This window comes from Oreochromis niloticus, linkage group LG3 (assembly GCF_001858045.2).
Source record: "Oreochromis niloticus isolate F11D_XX linkage group LG3, O_niloticus_UMD_NMBU, whole genome shotgun sequence".
NCBI classification, from domain to species: domain Eukaryota; kingdom Metazoa; phylum Chordata; class Actinopteri; order Cichliformes; family Cichlidae; genus Oreochromis; species Oreochromis niloticus.
Window position 1 is genome coordinate 23,590,276 of NC_031967.2, and position 17,459 is coordinate 23,607,734.

Sequence of the window (17,459 nt, forward strand, 5' to 3'; positions counted from 1 at the left end):
GGCTTTGGAAAAAACTGTGTGAACAAAGCTCTCCTTTTGACTCTGAGAATGCTACATCCTGCACAGATAATAAACCTCTTACATGAAGGGCTTTCAAGTAGTTTTAGACAAATGGGAGTAAAAGAGATATTAAAACCTTAAAATAGAAACTACATTTTCTAAGAACTGTCTGACGTTCACCTCTCACACAGTGGATACAATTCTGCCGCTGCAGGAATAATCTTTGTGGTTATGAAACTGTTCATGTGTTTGCAGAAAATGTCACATGTTCAAAGCTATCCCAGCACCTGGGGTTTGTATACGTGCAGCTGTTGATGGTGAGATAATCTCACTCTTCTATATAAAGAGTCACCAGGTAGCAGATCTTCATTTGTGATCTCCCCCATTATCATTTCTTCACTCTTCAGCAGCTATGGCTTCACTTCGCGCCCTTCTGGGAGTGGTACTGTGCTCCCTCATGGTTTCTGCTTCTGAAATCCTACCTCAGGCGGACTTTGATTTACAGTGGGTAAGAGTCATCCAGAATATTTTTTATTTTACCGCCCATCTATTTTCATACAAATGTCTCCATCTTATGGAAAAGGGGTACTGGAGCTTATCCAACAAGGATAGGCAGGGCCCCCCCAGACAGTTAAGCAGTCTATACAGGAGGCTGACCTTTGCAAAATGTACTTCTATAATGACTTCACCATTTAAGTTATTTGGTTATGTTTCACCCTGGATTTTGCGTGATAATATTTATTTTGTCCATTGCTTTAAAAAAAAGACAACCCCCCCCCCTATATAAATATAAAACAGAGTGAACAACAAAACATAAGCATTGGAAACTTTGATGTAAAATTCTGCAATTGTTTTCTCAAGATATAGCATGAATAAAACTAAAATACATCAGTGTATTATTAATGTGCACACACACACACCTACACACACACACACACACACACACACACACACACACACACACACACACACAAAGTGTTACAATAAACAGCTCTTATGCTTCTGTATAATTCTCAGTGCTTTCCATTTGTGTGTCCACAGATTGCAGGTAAGTGGTACTTGACTGGAGTTTGCTCTAATTTAAGTGGTTTGTCTGTCACAAAGCCAGTATGAAGTCCGGCACAGCCATGGTTGAGCCAACTGAAGATGGGTTTTTAAGGTGGCGTCCTCATTTCCTCTGTGAGTGCGAGAGGACAGACAAAGCAAACACCATTTGGATAGCATTAAAATATTTACATTGATGATTAATGGTATGTCTTTGTACCTGTAGAGATACATGTTGGAAAATAGAGACTTTAGCCACCAAGACTGACTTGCCTGGAAAATTCCCTGTGAGTACGCCCACAAAGACAGGAAACAGTTTAACCACCACGGTTAATTACTTTTTTTCTGCTCTTTCCCTTTTTGTCAGTCATGGGGTATGTGACTGAAATGCGTGTGGTCGATGGGAAGCCTGACGAGTACGGCCTGAATCATTACATCAACACCGGACGGAGTGAAACCTTTGTTGAAAAGAGATTACGGTATATGGTAAAGTTGCATTTAGCTGTGTTCAGTAAACTGTTAAGTAAAGTTACAGCAGCAGATTTACATCACGTGGTTTCACAGGACGTAGTCTGGACCTCAGCGCTGAGGTGAAGTTCAACCAGCTCTGCTTGCAGACCGGCATCCTTCCTGAAAATATTGTTCATCTTCCTAAAACCGGTACTTTTACATTGGTGGTGAAGTTCTCTATAAAAATAGCCTGAAATACAAATTGATGTTGTGCACTGATTACCTCACACTTTCCATGTTTCCTTCTACAGAGGAGTGTCCGCTTGAGTGTGTTGTCTGACTGATCTGTTGCAAGATCGTCTCACCGACACTGCATAAAGATCTGACACCATCTGTTATGGAAATGTGACTGAGCAACATCTTGAGCAGTTTTTAACAATAAAAATGCAAAAATCTAGAATGTTTTTCTTCATTATTCATCCTTTATATGAAATAAACTGAAAAACATCCATAACAACACAATTCACACGAGTATTTCACGATTCTCCACAACTGTGATCACCATTTTCTTTGTGTATTTGTAATAGTTTTTATAATTTCTAGTGTTGGACCGCTAAAAGATTAATAAATAATCATCAGATAGACCTATTATAAAAATAGTATTTGCTTCCATCTGATAGAGTTACCCTCAGCTCAAATAACTGTGACATTAAAATGCTGTTTACAGTCTAAGTGCCTCGTTCGTGAACAGTGAATTTCACACACAAAACATTCATACTTTCATACCTGAATTTGTCCATACAAGTGTGGGACTGTCTCAGAAATGATCAAACATTTGACTGTTAGATGGTTTTCCCTCCATAAGCCTGGTTACGCTGGAGGTTTCTTCCCGTTAAAAGGGAGTTTTTCCTTCCCACTCTTGCCAAAGTGCTCATAGGGATAGATCATATGATAGTTGGAGTTGGAGTTTTCTCTGTTTTCTCGGTATTGTTGTACAGTCTTTACCTTACAATATAAAGCACCTTGAGGCGACTGCTATTTTGATTCGGTGCTATATAAATAACATTGAATTGAAATTATTTTTTTTTCTTTTTTATTTATTTGCTAGTTTACATGAGCCAGCGTGTCTCAGGGAAAACAATATTTAGACCTATGTTATTGAAGCCAAGCTTATTATTTAGTTATTTATTCTCCCTCTCTTAACCACACTCTCTTACAGTATCCTCACCATTTACCCATCTTACCATGAGGTAAGCATGATTCTTTATCTGGAGAAAGAGTGTGTGACAGTGTGCAGGTTACAGATGGTGAACACTGATTTTCACTCATTTGGATTCATTAACATATGCATCAAGGAAAGAACAAAACAGGTTGGTACACATTTTATAAATCTGACAATAATTTTCATGTTGCAGTTATTTGCTACAGCCCGATGTGCCTAGCAGGTCCCTGAGGTCATCTGATCAGGGCTTACTTGCTATAAAACAGACTAAGATGAGAACTAAGGGTGACAGAGCTTTTGCCACTGTGGCCATGAGACTGTGGACTCTCTGCCTCATACATTAAGAACTGTGGAATCAGTAGTTGTTTTTAAAAATCAACTCAAAACTCACCTTTTTAAACGGTTTTTGGTTAAATTTCTGCCTGTTTTATATTGTCTGTTTTACCCTTTTATTATTTGTTATCATATGTGCAGCACTTTGTGATTCTGTCTAGAAAGGTGCTACATAAATACAATTTATTTATTATTTATTTATTTGTTCGTTGTTTTTTGTTGCACACATTAAAACATGTCTTTGCACATAGTAGTAAATGATGCCCAAGGAGTCTTCTCATATCTGCCACAAGTTTTTATGACTCCACTTACATTAGAAAAATAATGTGATGGATAAAAGGGAAAACAAGAAAAGAAGACAGGCATATAAATAAATAGGTAAATACATGTGTTTGCCAAAAGTGTGGTTAAAATATGGTGTTCATTACAGCCTCATTGCTCTTTATTGAACACCATATCCAAAGATCTTAAATATAATCAAGATCGTAGGACATGTGGAACTGAAATTAAAATATTGTTTCATCTGAACTCTATTCAGTAAGCTTTTCCAAAGTCATGCATTTTACTAGTTCAGTTTTACAACTGTCCAAAATGGCTTTCAGTAACTCACAAAGCTCTATTCAGATTCTTTTCATGACCTTGTTAAGCCTCCTCCAGATTAAATAGATGTAGAGCTCAGGTAATAGACCAGACTGACAGCCTACACTCCATATGGATCAACCAGTCAGAGTTTTTTGTCCTCCTGCAGCCACCATTAGTGATGGTAAATTTGATTCTTTTTACTGAATCGAGTTTTAATGAGTCACTCACCAAAGTGAATCGGGTTTTTTGAGTCATTTGAGTCACTGAGTCAGTTGACCAGTTGACCAGAGTGCAAAAAATGTACATTTTCACTCAAACTTAATTTGTTTCTCTTTTCATGTATATCCTACTGCTAAGATGAGTGATTGAAAAAGAAAAACAACTATTTTCATGGAGCAAAAAACATTTCTAAAGGGAAGATTTATTTTATTTATTTTTATTTTATTTTATTAGTATTTTCCTCAAATGTGTCAAATATATATTTTCTCATCTAAATGTCCACTGAGCTGTGAGCCAGGGGGCGGGAATGCACCTTAACATTGGTCTCCAACCAAGAAGAAGAAGAAGCTGTGAGCCAGGAGGGAGGGGGTGAGTGAGTCCTGAGTGATTCGTTTGCCCTATGATTCAGCACAGCAAGGGAGGGGGCAAGTGAGTCCTGAGTGATTCGCTTACGCTACGATTCAGCACAGGAAGGGAGGGGGTGAGTAGCTAAAATGTGCTGTTAGCATGTTAGCAGAGCGATGCTACTGTGAACCGAGGAGCTATTGTCTTGATGTGAGCTTCTACTCAGGGTTTTTTCTTCCAGTTCAGAGCAGAAATGTTTTTGTTAAGAAACTGGATGTGGTTTTTCCCCCCACAATTTTTATTATAAGCTAGATATATTTATACTAATGAAAAAAGTTTGCTAACAGCAACAGGGATGAGTCAGTGAGTCAGTTGGGCTTGTGAATCATGATTTACGAGTCAGTAAAGTGATTCTCGAGTATTGAACGATTTGTTCATGATTCGCGCATCACTAGAATAGAATAGAATAGAATAGAATAATCCTTTAATTGTCCCACAAGGGGAAATTTGGTTGTAACAGCAGCCAAAAAGACACATATACAACAAACAGTACACAGGACACAGAACAGAAACATACACAATTTTTCTTACATATTTACATTAAGGACAATGGATACTATATACAGAGTATTGTACAGTTATTAAATTAAATAAAAATAACTACAGATAAGAGGCAAACCAGGTTGTAGTGCGAATCGGTTAATTAACTTATTGCAGTTACAGCACTGGCCACCATAGCTAGGATTATGCACTTTGGAGGGGCAAGACAACAGAACTCAGCTGACTGCAGTCTGTAGTCTACTGACATCTAGTGGTGCACTGTTCCAAAAACAAACAAGTGGAATTACATTTAAAATTTATGATAGGAATCTGTACATTATTATTAAAAGGCACTAAATACATCTACACTGTCATGACACAGCATCCACCCTGCCTCACAGATGATGCTTCAGCTCATGAGCTGCTTCTCTCTTTCTCTGTCCTGCTAACCAGTGATCGTGAACTCTCTCTTGATTGTATACTTTAAGAGTAATACACATGTAACCTTCTTAACAGCTCAACAAATATCAGCAAACTGTTTCTGTGCAATTAGTCACACAGTGTGTCTGCTAGCTAAAGGTACATTTGCAGTATTTCCCAGGGAGAGAAAAGAATATGAGATAACATCACTCAGAGATGGAGAATGATGCACGAAACACAGAAGAGGAAGAAGAGGGATTAGTTTTAAAGGTTAGGACTGCTCGGTGGAATTTGTTCAACTGGAAATTTAAAGCTTACTTTAATTTTTTTTTAATTGATAGATGTCGATTGGATCGACAGATTGATGATGTGTTGTTGTCGAACTTCTTGCCAAATAAAGTGAAGTACACTGCACTGCACTCTTGGTGCAGATGTGTTTAGATTGACACAAGCTAACACTTTTTTCTGACAAATGATGTCAGAGCTGGGTTACATCGGGAGGAACAGACGTCTCATTTAATTTGAATGCCTTTAATTTTCTAAGTGTGTAAGGAAAGTCACCCACCTACAATCATCAGCAAATAGAGCCATTTTTTATTCCCTTTGTTTTTCCTTTGTACATTTTAGATTTTGAAGCTTTGTGAATTCATTAGAATTAGAAGTTTGTATTCCTTATATTAAAATGATTTTATTATAATATTTATATAGCAGGTGGGGGTACTTTGCGCTGCTTCAGTGCTCAGCTCCTCAATCTTCTGTCCCAGTGTTCATGTCACAGAGGACTACTTTCACTCACATCCATAACCTGCAACAGTTTTCCTTTTAATTTATTATCTCTGCTCTTTCAAACTTTTAATTAATGAAATGTCCGAAAACAATATTCATCACTTTGCTTTTATCTGCCTGCTATTATAACCATGTAATTCAATTCAATTTCAATTCAATTTTATTTATATAGCGCCAAACCACAGCAAAAGTCGCCTCAAGGCGTTTCATAGGTACAGAGAAAAACAGTGGGAAGGAAAAACTGCCTTTAACAGGAAGAAACCTCGGGCAGAACCAGGCTCAGGGAGAGGAGGCCATCTGCTGCGACCGGTTGGGGTGAGAGAAGGAAAACAGGATAAAGACATGCTGTGGAAGAGAGACAGAGATTAATAACAGATATGATTCGATGCAGAGAGGTCTATTAACACATACTGAGTGAGAAAGGTGACTGGAAAGGAAAAACTATTCATCATAGGAATCCCCAGCAGCCTACGTCTATTGCAGCATAACTAAGGGAGGATTCAGGGTCACCTGGTCCAGCCCTAACTATATGCTTTAGCAAAAAGGAAAGTTTTAAGTCTAATCTTGAAAGTAGAGATAGTGTCTGTCTCCCGAATCCAAACTGGAAGCTGGTTCCACAGAAGAGGGGCCTGAAAACTGAAGGCTCTCCCTCCCATTCTACTTTTAAATACTCTAGGAACAACAAGTAGGCCTGCAGAGCGAGAGCGAAGTGCTCTAATAGGGTGATATGGTACTACAAGGTCATTAAGGTAAGATGGGGCCTGATTATTTAAGACCTTGTATGTGAGGAGCAGGATTTTGAATTCAATTCTGGATTTAACAGGAAGCCAATGAAGGGAAGCCAAAACAGGAGAAATCTGCTCTCTCTTTCTTGTCCCTGTCAGGACTCTTGCTGCAGCATTTTGGATTAGCTGAAGACTTTTCAGCGAGTTTTTAGGACATCCTGATAATAAAGAATTACAGTAGTCCAGCCTGGAAGTAATAAATGCATGAACTAGTTTTTCAGCATCACTCTGAGACAGGATATTTCTAATTTTAGAGATGTTGCGCAAATGGAAGAAAGCAGTCTTACATATTTGTTTAATATGTGCATTGAAGGACATGTCCTGGTCAAAAATGACTCCAAGGTTCCTCACAGCATTACTGGAGGCCAAGGTAATGCCATCCAGAGTAAGAATCTGCTTAGATACCATATTTCTAAGATTTTCAGGGCCGAATACAATAACCTCAGTTTTATCTGAATTAAGAAGCAGAAAGTTAGCGGCCATCCAGGTCTTTATGTCTTTAAGACATTCCTGCAGTTTAACTAATTGGTGTGTGTTACCTGGCTTCATGGACAGATAGAGCTGCGTGTCATCTGCATAGCAGTGAAAATGTATGCTATGTCTTCTAATGATGCTGCCTAAGGGAAGCATGTATAATGTAAATAGAATTGGTCCTAGCACTGAACCCTGTGGAACACCATAATTGACCTTAGTGTGTGAAGAGGACTCTCCATTTACTTGTACAAATTGGAGTCTATTAGATAGATATGATACAAACCACTGCAGTGCAGTACCTGTAATACCTACAGCATGTTGTAGTCGCTCTAATAGGATATTATGGTCGACAGTATCGAACGCTGCACTGAGGTCTAGCAGGACAAGCACAGAGATGAGTCCACTGTCAGAGGCCATAAGAAGATCATTTGTAACCTTCACTAAAGCTGTTTCTGTGCTGTGATGAGCTCTGAAACCTGACTGAAACTCTTCAAATAAGCCATTCCTCTGCAGATGATCTGTTAGCTGTTTGACAACTACTCCTTCAAGGATTTTTGATATGAAAGGAAGGTTGGAGATTGGCCTATAATTAGCTAAGACAGTTGGGTCTAGAGATGGTTTTTTGAGTAAAGGTTTAACTACAGCCAGCTTGAAGGCCTGTGGTACATAGCCAATTATTAGAGATAGGTTGATCAGATTTAAGATCGAAGAATTAATTAATGGCAGGACTTCTTTGAGCAGTTTTGTAGGAATGGGCTCTAAAAGACACGTTGATGGTTTGGAGGAATTAATTATTGAAGTTAATTCAGAAATATCAATTGGAGTAAAAGAGTCTAACTTAACATCAATGGTACTAAGAGTAGCTGTAGATAATATTACATCTGTGGGATGATTATTGGTAATTTTTTCTCTAATGATAAAAATTTTATTTGTGAAGAAGTTCATGAAGTCATTACTAGTTAACATTAAAGGGATTGTTGGCTCAGTAGAGCTCTGACTTTTTGTCAGCCTGGCTACAGTGCTGAAGAGAAACCTGGGGTTGTTCTTATTTTCTTCAATCAGTGACGAATAGTAAGATGTTCTGACTTTGCGGAGGGCTTTCTTATAAAGCAGCAAACTATTTCTCCAGGCTAAATGATGATCCTCTAAATTTGTGACACGCCATTTCCTCTCCAGCTTACGAGTTATCTGCTTTAGGCTACGTGTTTGAGAATTATACTACAGAGTCAGGTATTTCGGATTTGAGGCCTTAGTTTTCACAGGAGCTATCCAGAGTATCCAGAGTCGTACGTAGTGAGGAGGTAAAATTATTAACAAGATAATCGACCTCTGTTGGAGTAGCGTTCAGATAGCTGCTCTGCTCTATGTTGGTACAGGGCATTGAAGATGATAACAGTGGGTGGATTATATTCTTAAACTTAGTTACAGCACTTTCAGAAAGACATCTACTTTGATAAAGTCTACTCTCCACTGCTGTGTAATCAATTATTGTAAATGTAAATGTTATCAGGAAATGATCAGACAGCAGAGGGTTTTCAGGAAACACTGTTAAATGTTCAGTTTCTATGCCATATGTTAAAACAAGATCTAGAGTGTGATTAAAGTGGTGGGCGGGTTCTTTTACATTTTGAGAGAAGCCAATTGAGTCTAATAACAGATTAAATGCCATGTTGAGGCTGTCATTTTTAGCATCTACATGGATGTTAAAATCACCCACAATAATTATTTTATCTGAGCTGATCACTAAATCAGATAAAAAGTCTGAGAAATCAGACAGAAACTCTGTGTAAGGCCCAGGTGGACGATAGATGATAACAAGTAAGACTGGTTTCTGAGTTTTACAGCTGGGGTGGACGAGGCTAAGCATCAGGCTTTCAAATGAATTAAAAGTCTGTCTTGGTCTTTCGTTAATTAATAGCACGGGTATGGTCACTTAACCAAGGGTTTGACCTCGGTTTGATCAGCTGGTTTTAATTGGGGCCACAGAATTCAGAACAGCATGGCACAAGGAATTAAAATATAGAAAAAGCTCCTCAGACACAGACTCTAAATGATTAAAAACAGCAGAGAAATGAGCAGCGGTAAAAGGCTAAAAACACAGCAGCACCGAGCAGGAGTACAGGGCTCAACAGATTGAATAAAATCAGATAAAACAGGCATGTGGTCTGAAAATACTGCATCACAAACTTCCAAGTTACAAATTGATAAACCATAAGATAAAACAAGGTCCAGTGTGTGCGCGTGTCCATGGGTTGGGCCATTCACCGACTGAGTGAGGCCAAAGGCGTCCAACAAATCTAAGAAGTCTTCTACCACAGTCTTCCCAGAGAAACACACATGAATATTAAAATCCTCAACAATTAAAACATTCTTATATGTTGACACCCACCCTAATTTCACCCCCCACCAAAAAAATTTCCCATAAAAAAATCTTAATTCTACTCTGGTGCCTGATAGATCACTGCGCACAGCATCGAAAGGAAAGCGGTCCAACTCCTCCCAAAGGACCACTTGATTGATCTTTATTATTATTTATTTATTTTATTTCATTTTATTAACTGTTAAGTTATTACAAATGAAAGAGACACAACTGAGGGATAAGAAAGGGAAAGACGTAGACAACAGAAGTTCAAGAACAGGCGCTTGGCAAAGTTAAGACCTATTTTATCCAGGCCACATTTTGAAACAGTAATCCATGCTTTTATCTCATCTTGTCTAGATTACTGTAATGCACTATATTTAGGAGTTTGGTGTCTTCTCTCTCGTCTGCAGCTGGTTCAAAATGCTGCTGCTTGACTTTTAACCAGAACTCGTAAAAGAGAGCACATAACTCCCATCCTGGCCTGGCTTCACTCCATTGGCTGCCTGCGTATCTTAGACTTCTATTTTAAACCTGGAGAACCCATGGGGTCAAATTTGACCCCATGGTTTCCCTAGAAAACCAATGGGGTCGGATCTGACCCCATGGGTTCTCCAGGGTTAAAATTCCTGTTTGTTTTTAAATGTTTAAATGGTCTTGCCCCAACTTACCTCTCTGAGCTTCATCCTTACTCATCCCCCAGGTTTCTCAGGTCAGCTGACATGCTGCTCCTGGAGGTACCCAGGTCCAAGAGGAAGCTCAGAGGGGTCACCGCATTCTCTGTTGCTGCTCCTTATCTGCAGAACAATGTTTTTAAATTTAATTCTAATTATCATTTTATACCATTTTATTTTTTGCTATTTGTACTGATTGTATTATTTTAAATTTCATTCTAATCATCATTTTATATTTTATTTTTCTGGTTCTTAATGACTTTGGCTGTGTGTTTGGGCTCGTTGTCCTGCTGCAGAATACTTTTGGGGCCCATGAACAATAATTTATGTTTCTGAAAGCATTCTTTGTTTACAACATTTTTCACACCTGCTTAAAACGTTTGCACAGTACTGTATTTAGAGAGTCCAGTCTTACACCTGGTGGAAGAAGTTACTCTTCATTATCTGTGTTGGCCTTAAGGGAACGGAAGCAAGCAAGCAATTTATTTATATTTCACTTTTAGAACAACTCCCAACTGAAAACAAAGTCCTGTACACTTGACATGCCAAAACTGATACATAGAATAAAATCACAAAATCTTCAGCGTAAAGTAGAACGAAGTACTGGAAGTGATGGTAGGGCTCCCACAGAGCCCTGATCTCAGCATCATGGAGTGTGTCTGGGATTAGAGACAGAAGGATGTGAGGAAGCATACATCCACAAAAGATCTGTGGTTAGTTCTCTGAGATGTTTGGAACAACCTACCCACAGAGTTCCTTCAGAAACTGTGTGCAAGTCTACCTAGAAGAAGGCAAAGGGTGGTCACACCAAATATTGATGTGATTTAGATTTGGCGGTTGTTCATTCACTGCATTTTGGTGATTGATGAGAATAAATGATTAACACTTTTATTTCTGAAAGCATTCTTTGTGTACAGCATTTTTTCCACACGTGCCTAAATTTTTTGCACAGTGCTGTATGGCTACTCACCATTGCACATGCACTTAATAACAACTACAATAATGTACTTCTGATCTGGTTTATCTGATATCACACCATTGCACGTGCACTTTATAACAAAATAATGTACTTAATATACCTCATAACTGTTTTTGACTGTTCACTGTCAATCCGCACACTGCTGATTTGCACACCTTTATAATTTTGATTTTTAACTTTCATACTTGATTTTTAATATTCATTTTATTCTTGTGTCTAGTTGGGAATTGTTTTTCACTACCATTTTGTTTTTCACTGTTTTTCATGACTTTGGATTTTACCTTTATTTTTCACCTTTAAAAATCCTTCCTTGTTTGATATCATTCCTTCAAGCACAAACTCACATGTCTGAATTTACAGTTGTTTTTTGACATACTGTGTCAAAAAGTATGGACACAATTGATCTAACCCCCCCACAAAAAATCATAATGTCTGAGTAGGAAAAAAAGTTATACTTTTTAATGTAATTGTTTAACAAATCATCACTTGAAATGCAAATCTAAATTGTAAATTAAAAAACCTAACAACTTATAATTAACTTAAATTACAGAATAATGCCACTGAAATTACAGAATTGTGCAACAATAAGAGACCACACAAATTATTTGTGCCACTCCAAAATCATAGTTTACATTGTAATCTGCCTGTGGTGGCTTTTTGGCTAACTTGATATCAAAGTTTATTGCTCTCTCACCACAGTCACTCCTAAAATTTTGTCTTTTCCTTAAAAAAGAAAAAGAAAAAAAGCACTATGTATAGCAATCATAGCTCTGGTTTTACGTGGCCTATTAACAGAATTTAAAAACTGATATACCATTTACAAAAAACATAGGAAATCAGGACACACCACTATACTGATAACATTGCTTAATGGTCTTCTATCAGTCCTTAGCGGTGATCAGCCCAGTACTGAACAAAGTAATATTACATATTATACCCCCAAGAACACACTATTGTTTTGTAAAACAAACAAAAGACAACAACAACAAAAAAAACCAAAACAACCAAAATATGTTGTTTTTTTAAAATCAACAGATAGATTTTATCTTAAAGTATGTAAGACACTGTAAAATGAGCCTATTTCATTATTTTAGCCATTTTGTCTCTCTACTGAGCCTCTCTTGTGTCTTCTTCCCATGTTGCTATTTCTGTTGCCAGAAAAGTAAACAGTCTCCCCATAGCACATTATGTTTTTGCTTTCACTGGTCATTTACATACTTAATATTATAGGCCACAGGCCCTTCCATAGTAAATCCAAGATAAAAGGATACTTCCTCTTGACTGTATCCACTTCGAATATCACCCAAGTAAACTGGGCGCACCAGTATTTTTAGGTTAGCTCCATAGTTAACATAAAGTTCACCATTTTCTGATTTCCCTTTGATCCTCAACAGCTCCCTCTGCACCTCTGGGTAGTTCCATGCTGCACCGCTCTGCCAAAGATGATGAGGGTTTCGTGAATAAGTACTCTCATCACTGTAAGTGGAGTCTTGTTTTGAAGCACGGGCCACAATTTGATCAAGTTTCGCTTTAGAAACTACTCGCTTTAGTCCACTGGATTTTCCAAGAAAGAAATGAGCTATAGTACTCCTTGCTGGAAACATGTAAGAGAAGCGCCGATGAAATGATTTCTTGGCTGATGTGACATATGTGCTGATATTTCGATGTGCTTCTAAGCTTTCAAGCTTCTTGTCTTTTGTAGGCCACAGGAGCAGCATGGAGAGGTAGTACAGTTCTGTTAGATTTGAATGAGTGCCCTCTTTTTGCAGTTCCTCATTCAGAAGTTCAACCAGCTCTTCATATTTTTTCAGTAACTTTGAAGATGGCTTGATGCTGTGCAAGACTATGTTTGCCAAAATGAAGCTTACGGTCTCTGAGACAGATGATGAATTTTCATAGATAAACTTCCATTTTTTCACAATGTGCTCCATTTCAGTACCATGTTTATCGATCAAGCACTGCAAAAGTCCAGCAAATGTGTCTGCACGCTTCGTTTCCAGATAGTACTTCTGGTCCAGTAACTCCTGACTGAGACTCAGATTGGGGTTTCTGGCCTTTTCAGATGCTTTCTCCTCATCTGAACTACTGAAGACTTGCATGTATTTTCTGAAGTACTCAGATACTTTTCGTTTATTTCTTTCATCGGCCATTTCCCTTTCCTTTGACCTAGGCTTTAGGTATGTGAAATAGTTCTCAAAAAAACTGAAAATTTCCTTCAGCCTTGGCCTCAAGGAGATAAGAAATTTCTTGTGTTCTGCCAGCACAGTCACAAATTCATTGGCAGTTGTGTTACTGTGATCATAAAGATTTTTCTCTTCAAGGTGCCCTTTGAGAAACTGAAGCATTTTATCTCTTTTATGTCTGCCACTAACACCAGAGAGGGGAAGATCTTTAATGATGTCAAAAAGGATCATCATTACTTCTGTCTCTCCAACATAGCCTGATGTATTGTAGGACTTTGGTCTCTTTCTGCTATGCAGATCAAAAGGATCTACTTGTTCATCTGTTTTAGCTAGCTCCTGTGACTCCTGGAATGCTTTTACGGCTTTGACACCCAATCTTAGGCATTCATCAAATTCTTCAGGAGTTAGAGAATCTTTGATTTTCTTTTTGAGGTGGCTCTTGTAAACTTGTCCAACTGTATCTGCAATGTAGGAATTTGGTTTTTTACTTTGTGCATCCAAAGCCCAACGCAGGGCTGATATGAAGTCTTCTTCTTTCAAGTAGAAGTGCCTTGCCAGTGCTTGCGGTAGTGTTGCACTTCTGTCAAACCTCACTGTGGCTCTTTCTAAGACTTGTTTGGTTTTGTCAGGTCCTTCATCAGCATATATTTCTTCAATTAAGGGAGAAAAAAGTGTGTCTTTGTCATCTCCTTGCTCTTTTCTATGGCGTGTGATGAGCATGCTCTGAATGTTTTGGATCAGAAAATCCTTTCCCATGCATGACTTGTAAACTCTGTCACAGTGCAAAATGTTGATGGTTATCTCAGACAGAGAAAGTTTATGTTTTTGGTTAAGAACTTTAAGACACTTACTTGCAATCATCTGGTGCAAGAATCGCACTGCTTGATAGGTGCCATGTTCTTCGACGGTGAAGGTTATGAGCAGTGTAGAGTAGGGATTCATTTTGTCATCAAGAGTTTCTTGCTTCCACAGGGCATCCTTTATGCCCACTAATGCTTCACACAGAGACAGGGACATGTAGGATCCATTGACATAAGTGTTCAGCAAAGCTAGGAAGGACAACAACTGACCCTGTTGGTTTGTAGTGTCAAGATCTTTAACAGTGTTGCTCACCAGATCTGTGATGTAAGTCTCACTGAAATTATTTGTCATGATCATAAAGGCATAGAAAGTTTCGGGTTTCTCATGGTCAATTTTGAGCTGTTCGAGTTTCTCAGAAAACAAAATCTGTTCTTTAGTTGACAACTTGTTTGTGATGAACACATTTTCAAAGTGGGTGTTTCTGGAGCTCTTTTCGGGAAACTGGGTCCTCTCACAGTTCAGTATAATTACCATGCAACTGTTATGTTGCTTTCTATTACTGGCAACATTCAGGATGCACTGTTTTAGGTCTTCTACATCTTCCCAGTTGTCCACCAAGAGAAGAACAGGCACATAACCTGGCTGCTCCTGTTTGCCATATATCACAAGATTCATGACTTGGGCAGCAATTTCCTTATTACTTTCCATGTTGTTTTTAACAACGGCACATCTGAATTTTCTTCTTAGGTTCCAAAGGACATGCATTGCCAGAGTTGTTCCCCCACATCCTGGGTGATGGAATAGATTTATTACTACACACGGAAGTTTGTAGCCCTGTACAGGTGTGATCAAGTCAAACAGTTCATTGTATTTGTCTCGCTTGACGAAAGGCAGACTGCCAGTCTGCTCAGAAAGGTAAAAATTCCACCATGTAACTTGTCCTCCTCTGTAAAAATCCTCCTCTGTTTTCTTCTTAAACTCTTGAAAAGAATCATTTGTTTCAATTTCTGTGTTCTCACATTCATTTTCACTCAATATGTCCAAAGCAGTAAAAAGCTCTTCATCTTTTCTTATCAGCTGAACTGAACTTGAGCCTGTGGATGGCAAGTATCTCTGGGAGGATTGTGTTTGAGGTTGTCTGAATTTTTTAATGGTGCTGGATATTTCATTCAGACTTAGTTCATAAATGCATTTACTGGTGAGATCTTCCTTACACCGATCTGCAATCAGCTTTTTCCACTGAATGAATACAGTGGAGTCTTTACATATACACATCATATTGTCAGCTCCTTCCAGTGTGCGATACATAGCACAGAATGTCTCCAGAATAGGGCTTGAAATGTCAGTTACTGCAGAGTGAAGAATAAATATCACCAAGAGTCTATCTTTGGAAAGCAAATCTGGGTTGCAGAGCACAGAAATCATTTGGGTGATTTCACCAGAGCGTTTCTTAATCCATTCACTGGTTGTGAGAGGCTTGTTTGTCTCACTATCTTCATTCACCTTTCCATTGCAGAAAATCCAACTTGTTTGCTTAAATAAGTTCAGTTTTCCAATGGTTGCAGTCAAACTGTCATGAGTGGTGTACATGTGTGGGTAATGCAGATTGGCTATATGGTCTCTTCTGTAAAAACTACATGTTCCGTTTATATCAGATTCTGGGTCAAATTCAAGAACAGCAAACAACTTCAGCTCACTCAGAAAATCCAAGTGCTCCAGTTGGGTCGAATGACATTTGTCAGTAACCACAATGACTTGCAGGGAATTCTCAAAAGAATCTTTTCCCCGACTTATCAACTGCTTTAGCCTTTGACCCTGGTGGCCTTGTGGTTGGCATTTCTCATTCTTTTCTTCTGCTAACTTGCGTGCTGATGCCAAGTGCTTGACTTCCTCAGTCAACCTTTTTATTTTCTCCTGAACGACCCGAGGATTGGTGTCTGCTAAAATATTGAAAGACCTTGGGCCATCCCTGACAAACAGGCATTCAGTTTTGCATTGTTGATTTTTTTCTGCTGTATCAATATTCAGTAGAGTATAAAAAAGATTTTCCTGAGTCTCTGAGAATGTTGGAATGACATCAACCTCAATCACCCATTTGTCTGTAGATGTTCCATTTCCATAGCAAACTTGTATAAAGTTAGGAAATCTGATGCACATTTTGGCAGCATTTACATATTGTTCTTCAAAATATTCACTCACTGATGATTTGAAGGCCTCAGTATACTTGATGGAAGATGTGATCAGGTGCCCAATAACCTGACCATGTTGTGGTCCTTGTTGGTTGTTCACTCCAAAGTGAATAGTTCCATTGGTTCGCGAATTCATGCAGCTTGCAGCAAAGCTAAATACTTCCTTTGTGAATTCATACAAGATCTCTCTTTCACTGGCTTCACTTGCACTAGGCAGAAGCTGGTACTCATGGACAGGGTCAAGGAGATTACTTGGACCAGCTGAAGGAGGAAGAACATAATTTTCAGTGTAGAATGTGGAGGAGTGCTCGTCAAAGGGACGGATCTGACATGTCGGTCTCCTAATTTGTAGAGCTGCTGTGTTGTCAGCAATTTCCACAGGTGGTTGTGTATCAATCCATGTGTTCTGGTCTATTACTGATCTTATTCTGTCTCTTGCTGTCTGCAACATCTGCACTACAGAACTTTGGCTTTGAATTCCTGAATCTGATGACACTGTTTCAGTTTCAGCAATATTTTCTGAAATACCTGCACTTTTCCATAGTTCAGATTCTCTGATCTCACAATGACTCCTTTTTGTTGTTGCACTTGAATCAGATGTTCCTGAAGGCTTCATTAATTTCTCAACCTGTTTTATGATTTGTATTGCTGGAGCAGGTGGAACACCTAAGTCAACCAAATCTTGTTTCTCAAAGGACGCCAAGCAGGCCCCTGACATTTCTTGGTCATATAGACTCTGTGCAATATGATTTGGTACTTTAAGTGTAATCACAAGCCAATCTTTTACATGTTCTTTAGTCCAGTCTTCAATCAGCAGTGGTAGTCTGAGGTAATTTTCTTTCTGTGCACCAAATGAAATTAAGAGGAATAATTAATGATAGATCAACTGACAAAAAAAGTCCTTTCCAAACAGAAATTACTAGAATTAAGATAAGAAGTGTTAACATACTATTTCTGTCCGTAGCCCACTAACAGGGAATGCTGTTCTGACTGGGCTCACATTCCTTTGAAAAGAAAAAAAGGAGAATGACATAAAATACAGTGATTTCTGTAATTGTTTTCATCCAACATTCA

General features: G+C 38.5%; 1 protein-coding gene and 2 long non-coding RNA genes across 3 annotated transcripts in view; 1 reads left to right on the forward strand and 2 right to left on the reverse strand.

Moving 5' to 3' along the window:
- Nucleotides 1-1,323: 1,323 nt before the first annotated feature.
- LOC102078182 (uncharacterized) lies at nucleotides 1,324-1,891 on the reverse strand. Its single transcript, XR_266338.4, has 3 exons — nucleotides 1,778-1,891; nucleotides 1,592-1,674; nucleotides 1,324-1,502 (listed from the first exon to the last, which is right to left on the reverse strand). It is a non-coding gene; the product is annotated as an uncharacterized LOC102078182 (long non-coding RNA).
- On the forward strand, nucleotides 1,587-1,951 carry LOC112844477 (uncharacterized). Its single transcript, XR_003217203.1, has 2 exons — nucleotides 1,587-1,704; nucleotides 1,806-1,951. It is a non-coding gene; the product is annotated as an uncharacterized LOC112844477 (long non-coding RNA).
- Nucleotides 1,952-10,178: 8,227 nt separating this feature from the next.
- Nucleotides 10,179-17,459, reverse strand: part of LOC102082954 (uncharacterized) — a 28,510-nt gene continuing 21,229 nt past the window's right edge. Inside the window, exons 4-6 of the mRNA XM_019356911.1 lie at nucleotides 17,335-17,389; nucleotides 17,173-17,226; nucleotides 10,179-10,356 (exon numbers count right to left, since the gene is read on the reverse strand). Coding sequence (XP_019212456.1) covers nucleotides 10,273-10,356; nucleotides 17,173-17,226; nucleotides 17,335-17,389 — 193 coding nt within the window. The 3' untranslated portion in view covers nucleotides 10,179-10,272. The remainder of the gene's footprint in view (nucleotides 10,357-17,172; nucleotides 17,227-17,334; nucleotides 17,390-17,459) is intronic.